Source organism: Clytia hemisphaerica, unplaced genomic scaffold (assembly GCF_902728285.1).
Source record: "Clytia hemisphaerica strain Z4C2 unplaced genomic scaffold, Clytia hemisphaerica genome assembly, whole genome shotgun sequence".
NCBI classification, from domain to species: Eukaryota; Metazoa; Cnidaria; class Hydrozoa; order Leptothecata; family Clytiidae; genus Clytia; species Clytia hemisphaerica.
The window spans coordinates 91,259-114,955 of NW_027104254.1; the positions used below are offsets into that span (position 1 = coordinate 91,259).

The 23,697-nt window shown below is 35.5% G+C and overlaps 1 protein-coding gene across 1 annotated transcript; it reads left to right on the forward strand.

Moving 5' to 3' along the window:
- Positions 1 to 796: 796 nt before the first annotated feature.
- LOC136816570 (DNA excision repair protein ERCC-6-like 2) lies at positions 797 to 23,697 on the forward strand. Its single transcript, XM_067072909.1, has 20 exons — positions 797 to 913; positions 1,359 to 1,393; positions 2,007 to 2,200; positions 3,331 to 3,459; positions 3,959 to 4,000; positions 5,167 to 5,267; positions 5,659 to 5,746; positions 6,177 to 6,337; positions 7,000 to 7,130; positions 7,610 to 7,693; positions 8,280 to 8,428; positions 9,800 to 9,928; positions 10,667 to 10,855; positions 11,520 to 11,665; positions 12,954 to 13,149; positions 14,075 to 14,293; positions 19,689 to 19,869; positions 20,224 to 20,357; positions 20,901 to 21,108; positions 21,502 to 23,697. Exons 1-20 carry the CDS (start codon positions 870 to 872, stop codon positions 23,010 to 23,012), a joined length of 4,071 nt encoding a protein of 1,356 aa, XP_066929010.1. The 5' UTR covers positions 797 to 869; the 3' UTR covers positions 23,013 to 23,697.

The window sequence follows — 23,697 nt, forward strand, 5'->3', positions numbered from 1 at the left end:
GGAAGGGTACGGGATAGTTTAAGAAAGGGGGGCTTACATATATATATTGTAGATTACTTTTAAGCACTGTTATGAAATCTGGTCTTCGTGAAAGTAAGTTTTCTGTTAGAGGTAGTCTGAGTATATTTGTTAGCTAATGGTTCTATGGCTATAAAGGATTATCAATAAATCTATTATAAATTCTTGATCAATAAAGTTTTATTGTTAAATTCTATATTAAAATAAAAGAATAATGACTTATCAATGAAATTGGTTCCAATGCAATAGTTAAGTTTTTGTTTCTATTTGATTAATTCTCTTTCTGAAATTAGTCTTAAGAAAGAAACACTTTAAAAAACGTAAAAACAAGTTGATAAAAACTAAGCATAAGGGATGCTTGTAAAAGTTAAAAAGAAAGCAATTTGATAAAACTATGCATAAGAGATGCTTGTAAAAGTTACGAGGAAAGCGAGATGATCAAACTAAGTTTAAGAGACGCCGGGTCATACAGAAGATTCTAAGAGAAAGATCAAGGGTAAGTGGATCAATCCAGGGAGAAAGAGTGGCACCCTAACCCACCTTGGGGTAGATAGCTATCAAAAGAGCCTTCACCTCCGATTGCGGCCACAGACTTACTTACTAGCCCTAGTTTATGGCTGTTATTGCTAAATTGCAATTTTTTCAACCACAACTATAATAATAAGTGTTTTTTTTAATATCTAAAAAAGCAAAATATATTTTTAAAAACAATTTGACTACAAAAAGCTAAATCCATTTTTGTTCCCAATTGTTTTTGCCACCATTGTGTACAGACAGACTTTAATTTGAATTTAGAAAAGCATAAAATTATTTTAGATGGGTCATTATGACACCAACAAAGCAATCCAAAAATGGCTAGCAATAAATCACTTTTAATCCATGATGACTACATGAGGTAACCTTGGTTTTTTTAAATCATTTTAGTTTTGGACTTCCCTTAATAAATTACTCCTTCCAAAGAGAAAATAAGATTGCATTATGTTGAGATAGGCACCAATGTGTGTATGTTTGAATGGCTGAATCCTTAGAATCGCAAATTGGTAAAATCAAAGGAACATAATTTGAACCTAGAATATTTTTTAATGCTTCAATACAATCTTTGGGAACTTGAAATGTTCCATTAGCATGTTTAGCACAAATAGAAAAAGGGGATAGATTCTCTCACTCCCAGCTCCGCTGTCAGCCACCAGATGAATAAATCTTCAATTCAAATAATTAGTGCAATTTTCATGCATGGCATTTGACTCATATTTTAGCACTTTTTCTATTGAGCCCAGAGTGCAGAGAATGCCGATTTAATTTGAATTTGAACATTTTGATAATTTATCTTTTTCTAACAGGCGAAAATATGAAGATTTGAGTGATGAAGAAACAGGTACTGATCTCAGTATTTTTTTAATATAATAGATTTAAAGTTAACTTACAATGATTTCTATTTATGAACAGTTTTCAACAAGTTGAAAAAGCACATTATTTTTTCAAGACTAATAATTGCTTTAGAAAATTAGTTGAAACTACTAACAATCCCCACCGTAATGTTTGGCACTAAAGGGGAATTCCCTCAGATATTTAAAACCACAAGTGCTTTAGTGCACTTGTTTTAACTCTATGGACCTTAGGACCACGGAATCTAAAAACTCAAAAAAGTTCCAATAAGGCTGAGAATATAGCCTGGAAGCCACTTACCCCACCCAAATCGAAAATCCAATGAAACAAAGAGGAAGTACTGAAATCGCAATTCTCGCCCAAGCTTTGAAATTCTAAAAAACATTGAAATACCCCAAATAGTGTGGTGATTGTAGCATTAACTGAGTAACCTCTATAGCCAAATCTCAGCCTATGAAAATAGAGGTCACTTTAGTTGCGCATAATATAACGCAGCATATAGGTATAGGTTCCATAGATTTGGCTGGTTGGGCCATACAAACAGATATTAATCAACAGTGAGAAAATTCCATGCAACTCCTTTGTTAATATCTATCTCATAGGAAAAATATTGGATTTTGGTCAGTTGAAATTCAAGAAGACTTCCAAAGTTTTGAATGGATCACCAGCAAAGAAGACAGCTCAAAATCTCAAAAACGGAAACAGCCTTGCTAAAGGAAAAGAAAAACCAGCACTCGACATCCTTCCAAGGTCCGAGAAAGTTCCATATAAACTGAATGAAGATCATGATGTCTCGGTATGTTCAAATGGAAATTAACAGCTGTTTTTGTTCTTTTAATAAGTTTCGCAAAACATTTTGTATATACCTCCCACTGCATGATGGGCGAAATTTTGTTCACTGTTTGCGAAGTTGTTTGGAAGAAAATGCGTAAAGTACCTTCTCAATGATGCATTTCTCGAGAAAGGCGAAGTAAGAATTGAAGTAAGATATTGTAGACAAAACAAAGCATAGTGATTTGATAATAAGCAATAGACAAACAAAATGTGAGTTGGTTAAGGCAATAGATAGACAAATTCAGGACCTGAAATAACAATATTTTGATGGTTGGAGATGATGTCCGAAGCAAATCGATCCGGGTCGGACATGTCTGAATCAATTTTTAGCTAATAATTGGTGGGATTGTCCGACGTGATCGTTTTTTTTGGTTGGACAAAAAAAACCAGCTAGAAGGATTTAGGAAGACATTAGTGGAGGGCATTTTTTTGCGCTATGATTTTGACTTAACGCAAGCTTGAAAAAGGATGAATCATTTGCTTTCACACACAATGAATAGAGGACATATTTAACTGCAGAGAGTTTCTCTGTGTAAATAAGAAGGTTGCTAATTTCAAATTTACGTAAATAATCTTTTAATTTGTTTGAAATTTTTAAGGGACTAAAAATATGGGTCGGACATAATGTCTGATCAGAATCTATTTTGGTCGACCGTTATTTCAGGCCTTGGACGAATGAAGAAAGTTGTGAGGTAGCGATTTTACAAAACAATAGATCTAAACCATAAAAAGAATGAACGAAGCAGGGAAGTAACTAGTTTATAAACAATAGATAAACCAATAAATAAAGTTGCGAGTAGATAAAGCAATAGATAAACGCGTGACTAAATTAGCGAGGTACCGATGAGTAGATAAAGCAATAAGTACACGAGTGAATGCAGTAGCGAGGTAGCGAGTAGATAAAGCAATAGATAAACGAGTGAATAGAATAGCAAAATACAAGGTTAAAGCAAATAGATAAACAAATGAATGAAGTAAAACAAAATAGGTCTTAATCTTTTTGGGTCGCTAAATCTAAAACTCACTTCTCATTTTGCGTAGTGCGAAGCTATAACTCGAACCCTGAATTATTCATTGAGCTATTATCTTTAGATTCCAGCTTCCATAAACCAATATTTACATCAATATCAACGAGAAGGTGTTTCCTTTCTATGGAACCATTACTGTCAACATAAAGGATGTATTTTGGCTGATGACATGGGCCTTGGTAAAACTATCCAGGTATATATGCATTGCTAAAAGTTCTTCCATCTAGGACGATTCCTGTCTCGCCGAAGTATTATGAAGAGGCTTTTCTGGTTTCAAAATTCTTCATAATTCACCAAAGTTTCAAGAATATTTGTTAATTTGCTGTGTAAAAACCATTTGCTTTGTTTGACTACTGAGGTAAAGATAATTTTATCCCTAGGGAAAATGGTGTTCTACTTTTCTAACATTATATCCTAACAGCCCTGTCTCACAGCCCTAGTGGATCTTTTTTCCCAGAGCGGGGATAACAATTTCTATCCAAATCCCAATGGGCTACAAAAATCTAATTGGGATGGCTTTGAAGTGAAATTTTTTACATTGAATTTCAAATAGTGATAAAATCAAAGTCAATTTCCCAGTTTGGCTGTAATCGCTAGGAATCCTACAGGAAAAAAATTTTGGTCAAATTTTCAAGTGGGGTGACGGCGGAATGAAAGATAATGAAGAAAAATTTTGATTATTCATTTTGCAGGTGTTGGCTTTATTTGCTGCAGTTCTTGAATCGAAACCCAAGGTAAAAATAATTCAAAATTCACTTGATGTTTTCTATTGGTTAAAGTTTTAAGGAATTGACACAACTTTATTTCATACCGATAAAAATATGCACTATATTTTTGCTCGCAAGATCATACTTCTTGGTTTTATAGAGATAATCAGATGGTTTGAGATATTTGGCCTGCAGAAACCTTCTGTGTTCCTGAGTAAAACCTAGTAAAACTGAGTATTTTCCAAATTCGAGCTATCATAATTTGATTTTGACGGTTCTATTTCGTTGAAATTCTATTGTTTTCTTACTAAAAGTCAAAAACTTAACCCGGACATCATGATTTTGGAAAATAGTCATGCAAAGACATTTTGAGCCACTGCTCAGGACAAAAGAAAGAATCCATATGCCACTCAAACCATCTAATTATCCCCTTAAGTATCATTAATTTTGTCCATGACATTCTTAATCTAGCTGTGCTTTCGTATATTGCTTAATCAGTTATTGAGTTCGTCATAAGCCATAGTGTTCATACACGGCCTTAGTCATCATCAGTCCATTCGCTTTAAGGTTTTTGTAGAAACCGCCTTGGTGGAAATTGATTCTGATTTCACTGACATTTTACATGCGTGAAGAAAAGAGTCCGAACTTAAAGCGAATTGGACGTGTTCATTAAAACGCACTACTAAACTGCTATTTCCTAGGTGCTGCAACTCAACATTGCATATCTTTATAAAATTTCATTATTTTGTGACGATCAAAAAAACGTCTGTAGCCCATTTTTAAAGGGGAGAAAAGCTGCGCAAGAAAATGGATAACTGTTCACCCAAAAAGACTTATTTTCTTGAATTTACGATGTTACTTTTCTTGCTTGATCTGGCTTGATATGTTTGCTGTAATCTGCAGGGACCAGTCAATAATTTGCAATGTTAAAAAATTAAGCTTTGCATCCTAAAAATAGTAATTGGATAAATATTAACTGTGAACTTACCTAAAGAATATCCTTGAAAAAATTTCATTTACCTGTGACAATTAGAAAAAATGTTACAGACAAAGTTCAATTTTTTGGAATTTTTCCATGATTTATTAGTGCCTTTTAATAAACATGTTCAATTGACTTTAGTCAGTCATTTTTAAGTAAACTTATTTTTAATCCTATCATGACATAACTGGCAGAATCTCTTTCCTTTTACTAGAATCCACCGATATTTCTTGTTGTCGCACCCACATCCGTTCTATACAATTGGCAAGATGAAATGGACGTCTGGCTCAATATCAGAGTTGGCATGTTTCACAGGTAAATTGAATGTGAACTTTCTCGAACAGAAAAGATTGAGGACCAATATGTATTAGATAGACTTTATACGCATTTATACAGAGTTTACCTGCTTCTTTGGGTAACAACTACAACTCCATTTGACTTTTCAGTCCTTTCAGTTCGAAACGAAATGGTTCCGAACCACTATTGTGGCCGTATCAAAAATTTGAAAAAGACATTTTAAAAGCATATCGGATCGAAACAGTTACGCTGCACTATTTCATCGGGGTGAAACTGCTCCGTACGAAAAGTTCCTATCAATATCAAACACATACCAAAATGTTAAACCGTAACATCTGAACATGAGCTGAAATATTTCACCGACATTTTTTCAACATTATATATCGTGTTTCTCTTCTTCTTTTTGTAGGAAGAACAAGCAAGAAATAATCGATCAAGCGAAAAATAAAGAATTTGATGTTATTTTGACAACCCATGAAACTATGAGAATCTATTTTGTAAGTGTGCCAGAGTATGAAAGGTTTTCCATTGTACCTTCCAAATCTTACATACATGGTATTATCTCTATTTTTAATTACAAAACTTTATACATACAGTGTTAAAAGTATCTTTTTGTCTCAGACGGTTTTCCGTGAAGTATAGAGGTTTTTTCGTCCCAAAATTCTGCCTTATTCCCCAAAATTTCAAGATTACGTGACAAATTCCTGTGTAAAGTCCATTTTCTGTCTCAGACGAAAAATCTTGCTTTAACCACTTGTGCATAGTTTTAACCTTCTTTATATTGAAGACAAAGACAAAGTCTGTCAAAGCTGTATTGAATTTCCAACACCTTTGTAATTCAGCGATTCCTTGATTTTCTAAAGACAATACATGTTAAGTTTATGCAAGTTTATTTGATTTTGTTAAAATACTGTTTCTCATTTCTAGGACATGGTATCTCAAATCTTATGGTCAGCCGTTATCTTTGACGAAGTTCATCGCATCAAAGAGGAGACATCTCAATTAACGCAAACATCAAAAGAATTACCATCATTGTGTCGTATCGGTTTGACTGGAACGCCTTTACAAAACAACTTGAAAGAGCTATGGTAAGAGATGAATATTGGAATTATTATTAAGTTATTCATTCGGAGAATTTTTTTTTATTATGATTTACCTAACATTCACACTTCAAATGGCCCATAATACTGGTCTAAAAAAAAACACACTGATCTCTAACTACTCGCATATTTCGAGCGTTTTTGGGTGAAATTTGAAGGTTCAAAAAATGTAAGGAAAAGTAGAAAAAGAACATGGGGACACTAATCGACTTTGAAACTGGACACACTTCCAAAGGGAAATCTGTGAAAAGTTAGTTATCTATCAGATGTTGTTGGTCACATACTCTCGGGTACTTAATAGCCGTCCCCCCCCCCCGCTAATTAATTTTTCGAAAATTTTCCACCCAGGACATTCTTATTCCAACCCCCCCGCTTATTAATTTTTGGGAAAATTTTTTTGAAAGTTCCCTTTTTTTGTCCTAATTCAGCTGTATTAGCCTCCTTTTCAAAAGTTTTCCACCCAGGACATTTTTATTCCAACCCCCCCGCTTATTAAGTTTTGAGATTTTTTCCAACCCCCCCCCCCCCGCTTATTCCAACCCCCCCGGCTATTAGGTACCCGAGAGTAATAATGGAGTTTGTGTGTTATCGCTCATTTCATAAAACGTTACTTATTTGAAAAAATTGATTAGTTTCATCTCTTTTGCTAGGTGCTTGTTGGATTGGGCAAACCCAGGATGTCTAGGCTCTTCAAAGGCATTCGAAGAAAGATTTGAAAGGCCAATCATGTTTGGACAGAGGCTAGATGCAACAAAAAGGGAGCTGGCTACTGCGCGAAAAAGTTTGTAGTTTTTTTCCACCTCGGGATCAGATTTTGATTGGTTTAAAACTTTTCTTTAGTTTGTGAAATTTGTAACAAATACAATGTCTGTACGTTCATCTAACGTTGTTTTGACGTTCTTCTTGTACGTTGTTTGACGTTCATCTAACGTTCTTTAGACGTTCATCTAACGTTCTTTAGACGTTCATCTAACCTTATTTAGACGTTCATCTAACGTCGTTGTTTAGACGTTCATCTAACGTCGTTGTTTAGACGTCCATCTAACGTTGTTTAGACGTCCATCTAACGTTCTTTAGACGTTCATCTAATGTTTTTTAGACGTTCATCTAACGTTGTTTTCGAGACAAGACGGTGAAAATTGTTTGAATTGTATGACCAAAAGACGCATTTGAAATCGTTAAAAGAAATCAGAGGAAACAGCTGCTTAATCTGCTAAAAGTACAAACCACTGTTCTTATATCCCTTTTTTTCTTCACCAGAACAACAAGAGCTCGCTTTGCTGCACAGTGATTGGATGTTGAGAAGGACCAAAGAAAATCATCTTCACGAACTACCCAGAAAAGGTAACATGAACGAGCATGTGCTTTTCGTGAGATTTGGTCATTAAAACAAATAGCGCGCGCTACGTCAGTTGTTTCTTCTTGTTAAAATTACACAATACAGACCATTGTAATTTGATAACGGATGATGACGTAAGCCGAAAAGCTTTTTATCTTTGAAATAAGTTTTTACTTCTGTCTAAAAACAGACCATTGATTAAAAACGTTTTGACGTGTTTGATTTAAGTTTAAAGCTACAAAAGGACTAGAGAACAAAAGCTCGTAGCCCGCGTAATTTTTAAACAAAAGAAGGATTGACAGTAAAATCTTCCGCCAGATTTCAAGATATACCGAATGAAATTATAGAAAGCGCTAGATTCAATATAAGTTTTTTAAATGCGGCACAAATCTTTTTAACGCTTCACGTTTTGGTTCAAATCTCATTCTAGCCTTTGTGACTCTAAACTCATTTCATTTTGCACCTGATTATCCACAACGCTTGAAATGAAATAAATTTATAAAGGCAAGCTTTTTTGCAGAAGATAAATTTTTGCACTTCGTTTTCTGTCAAGGAAAGAAATTTATTGATTCCGGTATTATTTTTTCTTAGACGAGAAAATCGTATTTTGTCCAGTCTCGCCGCTCCAAAAAGCTATTTATGAAGAAATTTTGAAACTACCTAAATGCAAGATGTTGCTTCTCCTTGACAAGAAATGTCGCTGTGGTAGCGGAAGAAATGGTAGAAGGTGTTGTTTGAAGGTAAGGAATCATTTTTTCGAAACTGCTTATTTTATTTCTCTCCCCCCAAAATGAATTTCTTCGATAACTTTTGAAATATTTATTCAATTGACTTGAAATTTGGCAATTCTGCACCGAATATGAATTAGCATCTTTGGTGAAAGTTTTGGCATCATTGATGACGTCCGTGTCATCACCAGCTGATTACGTCATTATTCTTTTGAAATACCGAAAATAGGACCCCTTCGCTCAGTTGGTAAATATCTATCACTGGTGAAAATTTCAAGTCAAAAACTCTGGTAGTTCCTGAATTCTGGCATGTGGTCAACGTATATTACGGACCGGTCTTCAAAATACAAAATACTTATGGGAACGAATTTTTTCAGTAATTTGACAAGTCAGCCTTCAAGAGCAAATTTCAGTCACTTCGAATGAGTCAATCCGTCAATACATGATTTTGGTCAAGTTTACATTATGGTCTGTAAAATTCAACCAGACAGGTAGCCGAACCAAAATTTAGCAAATCATCTTTAATTATCCGCATCTACCATTGGTCTCGAGTCCCCCCCCCTTCCCAAGATGCCCTCCTAATAAAAAAGTAGGAAGATGTTCGAAGGGTTAATCTATTGGTCATACATCTCTCATGTAATCCAACCATGATTTTCTTTTCATCAAAAGTTACATGAAATGAAAAGGGGATCGAAATTTACCATGTCTGAATGACGTTAAAGGTCTGAAGCGTTCGAATTGACTTGCTAATATTTCGTTATTCGGCTTCAAACGCATATCTCTGGTAGTGTCAAGGTTGATCTGTGCATGAAGCTATTTCACGATCGCGATGAATTACGGAGAATTAAGTCTCGCTCAGTCTTCACACTGATTCAAAATTGGAAAGGTTTTACCATCTCAAAACAGAGATTCGTCGTTATTACTAGCCTGGGAATCCATGCTATGATTTCTTCTTTGATAAACTGATGGCGAAATGTATAGCATGGTACGGGCTGAGAGTTTGAATTTCTCAGATCCTAATAACGGTAGAAAACAAAGCCAATCAAATTTTGTTATTCTTTTACTGGTCACACTTTCTTAGAGAAAGCGCAACTTTCGAAATTTGGTTTTTATTTTAGTAAGTGAGGACAGCGCTAAATTCGAATTTCCCACTGTAAAAAATGTGAGTCCAATATTGGACTCACAGCTCGAACCCGTCTTGTGTACATCAAATTATAAAAAAACACACGACGGGTCTCCTGTCTACGTTATTACAGTCCCAATGTTCATAACGTCCATGTAACGTTAGATGTGTTAGCTGGAGTGCAACTAGTCTTGCCTTCTGTTGATTCATGGATCTTTTATTTAGTTCTGTTTTGATTGCCATACTATTTTTTTATATAGAGATTCAACTGGCGGAAGATAATGTTTCCATTCATCCAACTCTTCTTGAAACTGTCCAATCACACAGCTTTGCTCTTCCCATCACCCATCAGTCATGACCGGAAAACGAACAGAGTCAACAGTGAACTGGTATGGACTTTTTTAGCACAATTTAACCCTTCAATCAATGCCTTACAGGTGCCTCTAGATTCCTGGGACAAGCTGGAGCTCTTATTTGGTTTGGTTGGTCGTCAACATCTAATAAAAACAATTTTTTTAATTTTTCTAAATAACGCGTCATTTCTATTACTTCAACTGAGCAATTAATGAAGTATCTCAAAATAACTCCATCTCATCCCAGATTCCTACTCCTACGAGTGTCCAGTTTGACAGGATTCAATATCAATGAAATAAAATGATAGAGGAAAAATATACGATGTGGTCTCCTTAACTCAAACTCGAAACAAATTTGTTCGAGTTAAGGAAATTTCGAGCTATGGAGTAAGGTTTAAACAGCATTTTGTTAACTGTAAACTAAAAAACTTGTTCGAGTTAAGGAGACATTCGATTTAACGTGATTTGAGTAAAAGAGACTCCACTGTAGTGTTATTGTTAAGGATCGTTAAATATATTCGAAAACATTTCAAACAAAAGAATGAGAAAAACAAAGGGGCAGGCCAGCCTAGGCAGAAATTAAAATTACTAAAATGTAGACGGGCCTTAAATTTCAAAACAAAGGGCGAACAAAGTCTAAACCAGGCTCTATCCGATCTACCAATCAAAACAAACTTGTCGAGAGCAAAAACATTGCTTGCGAAAACGAAAGTGACACACAGACAGAAAATAAAACATACAGACCACGGCTATTAAATATGCATTTCTGTTTAGAACATGGAAGTCTTCGAGCACCTTCAAAAGATGTTTCCCAGATTCAAAGAACTATCATCAGGTGGAGCTAATCTGTTCGCAAATCTCTCAAGTTTTGAACTGTGTGGCAAGATGGCAGTCCTTCACAAATTGATGACGTCACTTTTAAGCAAGGGCGACAAAATACTGCTGTTTTCAAATTCCACAAGGGTAGGCTATACACGTTTAATTAAGAACGATTATATATTCATATTTAAACTTTTGGCTAATAATACCCTAAGGACAAAACAACAGTCGCAACCTTTGCGATGTTTAATTACTGAGAAATACTTAAAAATACGGGCGTAGTAGTGTAGTGGTTATCAACCTTGACTCCCGTCTGGAAGGTCAGGGTTCGATTCTCACTCGGTGCTATGATTCACTTGGCATGTGAATGTACCTTCGCCCGGGTCAACCCATGCCTTGTGAGGGGAACTAGGTACCATCACTCTGATAAAAGAGTATGGGGCTACTGTGCTTAGCTTTGAATATGGTGTGGTTACGATACTCATAGGTTCAACAACTGCGAAGATGTATGTCTTCCCGTGTAGTTCGAGTATCGTCGTCTATACACCAATAACTCTGTCGTGTCGCGAGCGCAGGGTTAGCAGTGTCTGGCGAGCGTGGTAATTTCGTTATCAGGGTAGGTATCTATCCAGGGAAAGGGCCCATTCCGGATGATTCGGAGGGTTCACTTCTCTTCTCTTCTCACTTAAAAATACGACATCTAGTATCGGCAAGGGCTGTTACTGTTTGAATATTTTTGATCCTCAAATAAGTAGAAGATGAAATCCTTTGTGCTTAATTTTACTTAATAATTATCTATATCAAACAGCTTTTGAACATTCTTGAGACATACATAGCGAGCCGAGGTATATTGACCAGACGAATTGATGGATCAACAGCACCGAAACAAAGACACTACATCATGAAAGAGTTCAATAACAACCCCGAGCTCTCTGTGTGTCTGCTTTCGACCAAGTAAGTTGACAACTACGTTACACGTTTTTTTATAAGAACATCCAAAATTTTTGAAGCCTTCGGATGTTCTTGACTTTTTGGGTTTCGAGCTTAAAAATGTTCTTAACGTATTCTTACTTTCACAAATTTGTAACCATTTTCCTAAGAAATCGAGTGTTTTTGAGTTCTAAAGCCTTAAACTTGTTCTTAACATTTTGGCTGTTGAAGCCTTATGTTCTTATATAGTTTGTTTTTTAGTTAAAAAAAGTGATTCTTCCTTCGTTTCGAGCGTGAAACTAAGTCCTGAAAGCCTGGAACTGTCTACTGTGTAGACTATCAAGTAAGTCATTTCGATAATCTATAATTAGGGGGGGATGTTAGGACTAATTTTTTAAGCCCATTTGTCAAAAGTTGCCTTTGGGTATAGAAAGAAGAAAAATTCATGTAAAAACCCTGTGGCACTGCCGCTCCGCCCAGCAAAATCGAAATTTCAAAAAATTTTAAAACATAGCGAAGTGACCCCTCATTTGAAAGGTATTTTCATGCTGATTAAGAAAATCAATATTGTAAGGGTGAAAAACACTCTAACAAGAAGTAACTTAAGAAAAACGATCAAAAAATTGTGTTTTTAGCAAAATCCTCAAAATTTTGCCAACTGTCGGAAATTACTTTTTGTGACAGTGTTATTCAACCTCATTATACTGCATTATATTGACTTTCTTAATCAGCATGAAAATACCTTTCAAATGAGGGGTCACTTCACTATGTTTTGAAAATTTTTGAAATTTCGATTTTTGCTGGCGGAGCGACGGTGGCACCCTGCCCGTGGCAACCTTGAAAAGGGTACCACAGGGTTTTAACATGATTTTTTCTTCTTTTTATACCCAAAGGCAACTTTTGACAAACGGGCTAAGAATTTATGCCATTTTTGCAAAATAACATCACCCCTACTATAATACCAATTTTTTTATTAGAACAAACTAAATAAGAACATAAGGCTTCGATGGCCAAAATCTTAAGAACAAGTTAGGAACATTTTAAGGCTTTATGAACTCCAAAACACTCGATTTCTTAGGAAAATGGGCAAGAATTACTTACGGTCAGATGCTTTAGATATTAAGCTTTGAACAAACAGTGTTCAAAGTTCTTGCCTCTTAACGGCTATCTGTTCTCAGGTAGATTCGATTGATTTAAAAATGACCAGATAAGTCAAATTTCAAACAACTTTTACTACTATTACATATACTCTATCTTTAAAGGAATCTGATATCTGTAGAGTGATGACTACGCTATTTTCCCTTCCATACAGGGCGGGAGCATTAGGAATGAATTTCACAGGTGCAAATGTCGTCATTATTTTCGATCCGTGTTGGAACCCGACTTTTGAACAGCAAGCTCAAGATCGGGCTTACCGAATCGGGCAACGTCGGAACGTATCGGTTTATCGATTAATATCGGTTGGTACGATCGAGGAAAACATGTATATGCGGCAGATTTATAAACAGGTATATAATTTTCAGTTGCATGTTACATACAAACTTTTACAACCCGACCCTGTAAAGCTTGACTAGTTAGAAAGCACTCTTATTCGTAAGCCACGAGAGAGGGGTTTGAAAATTCTGAGCAAGATTTAATACACGATTGACCAATTTTTAGGGATCGGTAAATTCAAAGGATTTAATTTTGAAATCCATCGCTCATTCTTTTCAAAGTTGTTTTTAAATATCTTGTTACCTTTTCGCAATCTTGGTTTCATTTCATTTAAGTTAGCGTTTTGAGGTTTAATTTCAAAAATCCTGCCAAAATTATTATTTTTTTCTGGTAAACAGTTGAGACCATGTTCAGACGTTACGGTTGTGTTTAGCTCCGAAACGAAACGGTTCCGAAACGAGTGTGAACCTCAAAATTCGAAACGTCAAAAAAGAAGACGTAACGCAGCAAAACAGATCGAAACGATTGCGTTTCACTATTTTCATCGGAACGGAACTGCTCTCTTTTCTTGTTCCGAAACGTTCCGAGACTAATATGAACACTCTCGATCCGTAACGAAAATCATACCGGAGCGAAACGGAACCGTAACGTCTAACATGGTCTGAGTCTCCATAACTGGAACACACATGGTAAACACAAATTTGTTCGATTTAAGGAAATTTCGATTTGTAGAGTAAAGTTTATAAGGCCTTCTTACAGGGCTAAACGTTTTTCTGTCTCAGACGGGTTTCCGTCTCAGTGAAGTTTATAAAGAGGCTTTTTCGTCTCAAAATTCTGCATGATTTACCAAAATATCAAGAATATGTGCTCACTTGCTGTATAAAATCCTTTCTCCGTCTCAGACCACAACTTTGCTTTGACCACTGTTCTTTGAAGATACAGAACTTGTTCGAGTTAGAGGTTCGAGTTAAAGAGACTCTACTCTAATTTGATTTTTAGCAACTGTCAAACATAGCTATCGAGATGTCAACAGAATCGCGTTATTTCACTGGAGTAGCGAACAATGTAGAACATCATGGAGAACTGTTCGGTGTTTCGAACATGTTCAGATTCAGTGCTGATCATACCAGTGGCTTTGCTAAAGAAGTTTTTGGGAAAACGAAACAGATTGAAAACGATGTCGCGATGGCACGCTACCAATCACCAGTCTCGAGAAAGGTTCGGCTCTTGTTTTTGTAAATTTGTCATTCAAATATGTCGGTTCTTTTTTTACAACAACTCATACTGGCCTAGACTATGCTATAGTCTAAGACGAGTTTCATCTAAGAGGAACAAACGTGAAGACGGGAATTTTTTACGGGAGTAGCTGTTGTCTTAGACTATATCAATTCGGTAGAAAAGCGGAAATTTTGGATTTTGGTTAGCGGTGTGATCGGCCGGCCCGGTTCGAACAAATGTAAACAAACAGTCGGGTCTGGCCGGTAATTGCCGCCACCAATTCTTGCTGCTAATACAGATGGACCCGACTAGAGAATGATTCCAAAACATAGCGACACAAAGTTAATCTGTAGGTGTGGAAATTATTTGTGCAATTCTTTAGCATTTTTTGAGTCTAGCCTCTTATTAGTTAGTACTTTATTTTGTAACTTCTTTGCAACAAGGTGTTTTATGTAAATGGTTTGTTTTGAATTTATTTTTAACAAGCAGAACTCAGATTCAAGCAAGTATATACGAAAGCATCCACCAAAGGGGGACTTCAAAATATCTGTTCTGAAGGCACGTTCCAGCTGGATATGGCGGCCTGTTCTTAGCGAACTAAAGAAAAAAGTCTGCTGGAAAAAAGTGGTCTGTTCTACTGAAGATTGGGACCAGCTGGAAAAATATGGTCTGTTCTACTGAAGATTGGGACCAGCTGGAAAAATATGATCTGTTCTACTGAAGATTGGGACCAGCTGGAAAAATATGATCTGCTCTTATGAAAAATTAGTTTGATATCTTATATTTATAAATAAGGTGTCTAAGAATTTCCTATCTGTTCTGTGAGGGAATTTCAATAAAGTCCTGAAGGTTGCCTGGAGTGGCAGCTGAAAATTCTCCATTTGTTCTACAAAACATCTCGCAAAACATCTGGAAATTGTGGATCTGTTCGAACTGTTAGCTGGAAATTAAGTTTCTGTTCTTAAAAGTCCTTCAATGTCAAGCTGGAATTTAGCGATCTGTTCTTATAAGATTTTGTCAGGCCTGGTAGATTAGAACAGTTAACTCGCATAAAATCGATCGCCTGGTAATTTCGTATCTGTTCTGAAAGTTTTTTTACCTCCTAGCTGGAAAAATATAACTGTTCTGAAGTAAAAATTTCCCCCCTGGAAAACGAGGAACTGTTCTTAATTTCGTGGAAATCCTTCCAGCTGGCAAATCAGAACAGATATTTGCAAATTTTAGGTCGGTGGCTGCTTCTGTATATATCATATTTTTTTCAAGAAAGCTATAAACAGATAAAAGAGAGAAGAAGAGGTAAAGCATTTTTCTCTTTTATTTTTATTTTGAAAGACTCATCTTTTCGTAATGCAAACTTGCATCTACCAGGTTTATCTACAGTGTATGTGGTATATGTTTTGTCTAATTGCTCTAGGAAAATTTTATGAAGAGCGGTATTTTTCAAATCACAAACAGCTTTTTTACAAATTAATGCATTATTTTTCTTTATGAATTTTTTTTTAATTTTTATAAAAGGCATAATTGTTGGTTCTGATTTTTTGTCTACAGATATAGTTTAGGCAAGCCAATATAATTTGTCGTTTTTTTACAGACCGCAAGCTTTAGGTAAATTTTAGGTTCGGTCGTGGTGTGCTGTAAAACAACAAATCAAATTGGTCCCACCTTATAGTCTACCAAAACCAAGTCTAACACAGGAAAAATTCAATATAAATCATTGCATGACTTTTTAGTGAATTCACGGTGAAAAGCTGCAATTAATAATTCTAGATGAAAAGGTGAAATTTCACTGTGAATTGTCAAATTGCAGCTTTTCACTGTGAATTCACTAAAAAGTCAAGGTGAATTTTATTTTTTTTTTTTCCTGTGCCAAGTTGTCATATACTGATATAATTTCGATAGCTATTAAAAATATGAAAGTTTCAAAATAATCTTGGTAGTTTCAAAATAGTGAAAAATTATACAAGTAGGTGCTAAAACTTTTTATTTTTAGAAAGGTGTATATAAACCTTTCCAATGATGTTGACACCAACTTGAATTGTGGACAAAAAAGTAACCATTCCTAGCAAGATGGCCATTAAGAAAGACTTTTGTTTATTTATCTTCTTATGAACTGCTATATGTCTGTATGTTAATAGTTGCTATTTTGCCCTTCTGTATTCAATATGGGCATTTACTGTATATAAAAGGCATTATTTACAATTATCATATAATTGAATCATATTGAATATTTTAAATTTTGTTTTTTTTTATAAAGAAAGTAAAAAAGAAAGTCTTAGACACAATCCATATACCATGCAAAAATTCTCACTCTTTAGAAAAAAAAAATTGAAAGGAATTTTTCAAGGGCAGATTTGTCATGCCAAAATCAATGTATGAAATTTCTTTCATATTTTTGGTTATCTTTTTTAAAATTTTGAATAAATCAATTCATTTTTACGTGGGGTTTTATGGAATTGTCACTTGGATGATTTAAAAGGATATTTGAGTAAAGAAATTTAAAACGTGGTTTTATTTTGACTAGGTATTTTTTGCAAAACATCCGGTTCAGTCAAAAACGCCTTCGCGGCCTCAGGTCTAAAATTGAAAATTTGAACCACAGATTTTTTGGGGAATTTTTCCTTACAAATACATTTCAATTATCACAGTGACCCATATTTCAAATCTAAAGTAGTTTTGATCATTGGTTCAGGAATTATGATAAATTTTTAGTTTTTTACAAAATTCAAACAAAATTTGTGTTTTCGCAGGATATAGTTGTAAAATTTTAGATGAAATTTGTAAACTACCGTGAGATCGGGGTAACTTAATACATCAGTGGATGCTAACATCCATACCCTTAAATGAGTGACCTGGCTGGTCATTAAAATACAAAGTTAAATCAAAATAAAAAATTGTAGAGTAGAGGTGCAAGCGGAGCTGCGTAGTTCATTTGTTTTGAAATTTTGCTGCTTTGATTGGTCAGTCATTTGATGACTATGCAAGTTACCAGACTTCACGGTATACAGTATCATAGGAACAAAAAAAAAAAATACCTTGACCTTTTAGATGAATTGGCGGTGAAAAACTGTTAATCTTTCAATAATGACATGGTGATTAGCTGAAATTTCACCGTAAATTTATTAAAAGATTGCAGGTTTTCACCTTGAATTACCCTACGGTCAGGAGAAATTTTTATATCTTGCATTCTGTGTATAGTCTGATTGGGTAGCCGATATAATTTTGCATTTCTCCAGAAGAATGTGGAAATTTGAAGTGAAAAAAGATTCTTTTCGATACAATTTTTTCTGATGATGGATGTAATGTTAGAAATGTGTCGTAAAAAAATTTTGGTTCAAATTTTACATAGACCTCTGAAGGCTTAGAAAAGCTGTTTTTGAACGAACCAGCTGCTTGCTAAAAATATAGTCAAAAAGAAACTTTTTGTTCAGATATTTGAAGATGCTTGAGTACTGCTCTTGTATCATAGAAGGTGTCTGTTCAGATGTTGTGGAAAGTGTTGTTCAGATATCGTGGAGGGTTATTCCTTCAGTCATAATGGAAAGTGTTGATCAGCCACCGTGGAAAATGTTGTTTAGATATGGCAGAAAGTCTTGTTTAGACACGGTGGAAGGTGTCGGTCTGATATCGTGAAAGGTGTTGGTTGAATTTTGTAGAAATGCATTGGTTGAAATATGCTACCATGGTTTTTAAAATATTGCTGGTATATACCACTACATTCACTCAAGTGCCAAGCTGAAAAATTGACTATCAAAAAATATAAAAAGATAGCTAAACATCAAACTCAATCAAGCCCAACAAAAAAATAAACAGGAAGTAAAATCTGTTAAAATCTTAGAAAAAACTTTACAGAGATTGAAGATTTTTAGCGCGCACAAAATCATTACTTGACAGAACACTGGAAAAAGTCAATATTTCAGTCTCAACTGACACTGATTCCTGCTACCATAAAAGAAACTACGAAATCCAGTGAATATAAACCTTACCTTTAGATGCTACTTCAGGTGTCAGGCATCAAGTTGAATAAAATTTCCAAAAAATCAAAGTTAGAATTTGTTTGTGGGCCTTGAGGAAAATAATCCCTTCTAACTAATATTGTCAAAAAAGCTGGAGAAACAGGAAATGCATTTAAGTAAGGTCTTCAGCCTTCAAATTATCCTACAATAACATTCTTCTTCACCAAAGAAAACAACCATTCTTTGGATAAAGTTCACTCCCTACTTGCATCTTTCCCTTCGATTTTGTGTTGTTTTGGTTTTCTCTACCAAGTTCGTCTATAAATCTACAGGGATTTTTCGCAAAAATCACCGACCCTTCTCCAAGGTCGGTAAGGGCAAAGATAAAATCAAGAAAAGCGCCAAATTGATATCGTCCGTAAACACAGACTCTATCCGCCGCGAAACATATTACGTTTTATAATATACAAACTATGTTATATACAAACTATGTTATATCATATTATACGGACGATAGCATCGTCTAATACTGGCCTATTCTACACCAGACATCGCGTATAAGGTAGTGTAGTCCTAAGGCAATGAATTTCCAAATTTATACATATATCGGGTTTCTCTACTGCCCTTATTTTGAGGCTGTGATGATCTTTTGAATATGGGGTGTGGCAATAAAGTATAACTCAGTATCATACGAATCCATCCCAGCTGGCACGCAACGTTGTTTCAACGTTCATCTAACGTTATATGGACGTTGTGAGCATTAGATAAACGTCGAAACAGCGTTGTTTTCCAGTTGGAATTTATCTATCGCTCTATTGCGTACTCTGTACCAGAGTGTATCTCACGTTTATCGCTTCGTAGTACGGCAATGAATTTTGAAATAAGCCGTAGATCTATACTGGGTTTGTGTACAGACAATCTATTGCCCCTCTTCTTCATCCCGTTAAAAATCGATTCTCGTCAATGGTACATCTGGTATGATGGTTATAAAGTCCAATAGAAAAGCCGGAACCCTCCTTCCAAACATTAGATCCTCTCCACTGTGTATGGAAACTTTTTCTCCTGTTGATGGAGATCCGTCAATTTGAGAAACAAATACACGACACGAGTACCGTCTCGTCAGTGCGAAGGATTGTGGTCAATCAATGACTTACTTTAATCAACAGTTTATTATTGACGAAACCCGTTCCCAATACTTGAGCCCATTAGATAGAGTCGATATTTTACGTGGATAATCCTATAATACTAGGACATTGAGGCAGTCTTTCGATTGTTTTCATGGGGTTCATGGCCGGCTGGCTCGGCTATATAATTATATATGAACAATTAACTGAACGTAATATTGGAAGGTGCAAGGATTCGAACATCGAGACGCTGACGCCTTTAGACACTTGGCCATCGCTCCTCCTCGCCCATTAAACATATTTCTTTGTCTTTTTTAGAAACCATCACAAAGAGTGAAACCAAACCCCCGTCACCAACCCCTCGAAGATTCTGATGATGATTACACACAAGACGCCACTCAATGTGCCGATGATATTCTCACCAATGATGATGGTGACAGTGAGAATGAAGAGGTCGAATGGTGTGATCAGGTGGAAGCAGAACTTGATCAACTCTTAGGTAACTTTGATACTTTCATCTACTTCAAGGTCAGATGATTTCAAAACCATAACATGTCCTTGACAGTGGTCGCTTCATCGTTCGGTCTGTCCTCTTTCACATTGTCATGATGCATTTTCTATGAGCTCTTTTTTTATATTTTCCAAGACTCTATTTTAATCCGGACATATTCATAAGAACAAACTTTATAAGAACATAAGGCCTCGATGGTGAAAGTGTTCAGGGACTTCTTAATGGGACTCTAAATACCCGATTTTTTAGGAAATTATACTACCCGCAAAAAACACTCCCAGAATGCTGAAATTAAGAACACTTTTAAGCTAAATAAAAATTTCCACCCTACTTTGTTTCCAGGGAGCTGTGATGTCAGTTTAGCACCAACAGCAAAACACTTAGTAGGAGCAAGCCGTCACGAAGAAAAGTTATCAAACAAAGCAATCAGCGATGTCTTTTGGAAAGGAAAAAATTCACAAGATTTCGCCAACAAGGTACGTAAGCATCATAGTTTAGCTTTCTCTAAAATTTGACCTGTGAGGACGGACTGTGAGATTTATCGAGCAGTATGTCTCAATCACATTGCTTTTTAAAGAATCGAAGATGGAAGAGCACATATCCTGATGTTAAACTGAACAGGATTATAATCGTTCAGGCAAAATTATAAGCACTTCTGCCACTGGCCGTTTTTCAGACTAGAAATTGAGTTTCTGCCAACTTGGTAATCACTTAGAGCAATCAATATAAATGGAAGGCCTTAAAATTTGTCACAAGACCAATAGGGTGCCCTGTGAAAAATTTATTTTCAAGGATTGCTTATCATAAAGCGAGGAAAATTTTGATTTTGCCCACTTTCTTACATATTCTTGGCATTTTGCTGACACATAGTAAAAAATTTCGAATATTGAGTTTTAAAAATGAATTCAAAATTGAGTATTTTGGCCATGTAACGGCCACAAAAAAGTGCTTGAAATTTTCACCCATAAATATTTTCTACAACTCTTTGTTTTATAATATTCAAATATTTTGAACTTCAGGAGGAGAGTCAGGAAAGCCAAGACGTTTGTTTAGGAAGTAAAGAAGAACCACAAGCGATTGACAACCGTGATTTTAAACCACTACCTGCTACTGCGCGCATGCGTGAGAAACACATGTTTGAAAGAATCGGGAATACCATGTTCATGATCGGATCGACACCGAAAAGCATTATGGGGGAACATTTTGAAGAACTTGCCAAAATGAATGGTAAGGCTAGTAGCAGAATTTTATTCATTCAAATAACTTATGTCAATTCAAAAACTTTCCATCGATGCTTTAAACATAACTTTCCATCTTATCGATGGATGATATATCGTCAGATAAAACTTCTCTAAGCCCTTTTTTTAATATGGTTGTGATATTTATTTTTATTTTACATTTATAGCCCTGCAAAAATAAAGTAATGAAAGTAATTGACATTTTAATGATGTCAATTTCATAACTGGTCACTATGGGGAAATTGACCGGCCACTTGACATAAATCATCCAATCAGTTTTCTTAAAAATGATTGACAGTTGTATTGCAGGGCTATAAGAGCTAATACTGTAAGATTCTGCATGCAGAAGCTAAAGACTATGACCACTTTTTTCATTTTATAGGTGTCAGCGTCGAGAAACTAGCTGATTTCATTCTCAACCAAAGTGAAGCTGAATCGAAAAAGATGTTGCGAGATTACTACGTCAACAAAGAGCCAAATTTACGACTAGTTTCGTCTTTTGATAAAATTTACGGTAATGATGAAAATAAATTTACGACCCTCGTTGATGGCGATTACGACACGAAACATGGTTTATTGCGAGGGAATAGTTCGTTGAACAGCAAGCGTCCTCCGGCAAGACGGAAGAATCATCACTCGAAAACGAAAGACTTTTCGTCACTTCTTGATAAAGATAATGATTTGATTAAAAGTTTCAGGAAGGAGCGAAAGAAAGTTACTTCGCCCATAGAGAAACAATTTGATCACTTCTCAAAGATTGATATTTTGGGATCCAATAAACTTAAACGGAAAATAGATAATTCATCGAAAACATGTAGTAGGCCAGATATACATAACCACCCGTTTGCCGCATTTGAGAAAATACGAGAAAGTTTTCATAAAAAAGAGACACAAATTATTGATGATTGGTCGAGCGATGAAGAAAATGAATCGAAAAGAAATGAAAAATCTGTTCCTCGCGAAGGAGAAACTTCTAAGCGCACACCAAAGTCGTATCACAAGTTAACGCCAGCTTTGAACAATACACCAAAAGTCACAAGAAAAAGTGGTGCAACTATAAAAGTTGAAAATACTCTTGAAGATTACAAAAGTCAAAAAACTTTTGGAAATTTTTCGACCCCAAAATCGGCTATTCCTGAAACACTGATAAATGGTGGATCCATCTTGGATGAATTATTAGCTAACGATTCTCCTTACAAACCGAAACGGGTTAAATCGGATTCGAACCAAAATACAAACCACGGTCAAAGATTACTAGAAAAACTTCCTAAAAGTAGAGAACAGTCATTTATAAAACAAGAACTATCTTCAAGTGTCACCACTCCGGAGCGAATATTTACAAAACAAAGAGATTCCCTCAATAACAAAAGTAGAACTCAATCACCTTTGATAAACCTTGAACCCAACACATCAATACTTGACAATATTTTAGGTATCAAGTCTCCTCGCAAACCAAATTCAAATCGCATTATACCAGATTCGCTTGATAACGAAAACAGTCCAGAAGAAAGCTTTTTCAAGAGTCCAAGGAATACTAAGAAAATTGGTAAAATAGTCCCAACATGTTTTCCCGAAAGTCCGATTCCTAGAAACCGATTCGGAACGACTAACTTGGATAAAGGTTCAATGGGAAAATATTCACCTAGTAAAAAGCTGTATGATCCAACTATCTTTTTGGAGGAAGGGAAATCGATTTTGGACGAATTATTAAACTTAGATGCGAAACCTAGAAGACGGGTTGGAACGTCTGATTCCAGAACCAGTTGCCATAGAGATGAAGACGTTATAACATCGAACTGCCATGGTAACAGAAACGTCGCCAAAGCAATGACGCCGAAAAGGACTTTGAATAAGTTGCCAAATACTACATCTATACTTGATCAGTTCTTATAGTGATAAGTAATATTCCATCTATTTATAGACTAGATTATTCATATTCGTATTTAGTTAATTTATTCGATTTTGAAATGACTCCTCCCTATGTCCTTTGGTACCAAGAATATGTTTCTTTCGGAAGGTTAAGTTCGCCAGGGGTTGGTTGCTCATGCGTAATGGGGTACCGGGTACATGACGCTGGTCAGCTCATTCGAAAATATGTCTTACAGGGTCGCAAATTCACTTATTTTTAAAAATTGTATCGTTTTTTGTGTCGATTTTTCTCGTAATTTCCACCACCTTTCCGGCTTGGTTTTTTGAAAAAATGAGAAACTTTGTATCTGACGCTGGCTTTCAAACTTGCATTTTCAAACTTGCCGCAAAAGTCCGTCGGTCGTCGAGGTCAGTCTCGAAGGGCTTAATGGAACAATATAAACCTGAGCTACAATCAACTGGATTTTTTTAGGACATGAATTTCTAAGTTTTTCAAAGGACGATATAATTACATTTTATTGTATGATATTATTTTTAAACAGCAGTGTATCCGGGAAAAAGCGGAGTAGATTTATATACGATTTATTAGATCGTTCCCATATGCAAGACTAAGATTTTTTGCTCAGTCAATAAATATTTAATTCCACGGTATACAAACATCTTTTTGAAAACTGACATCAAGTTAGGTCTTAAAAATTTTCATAAATTA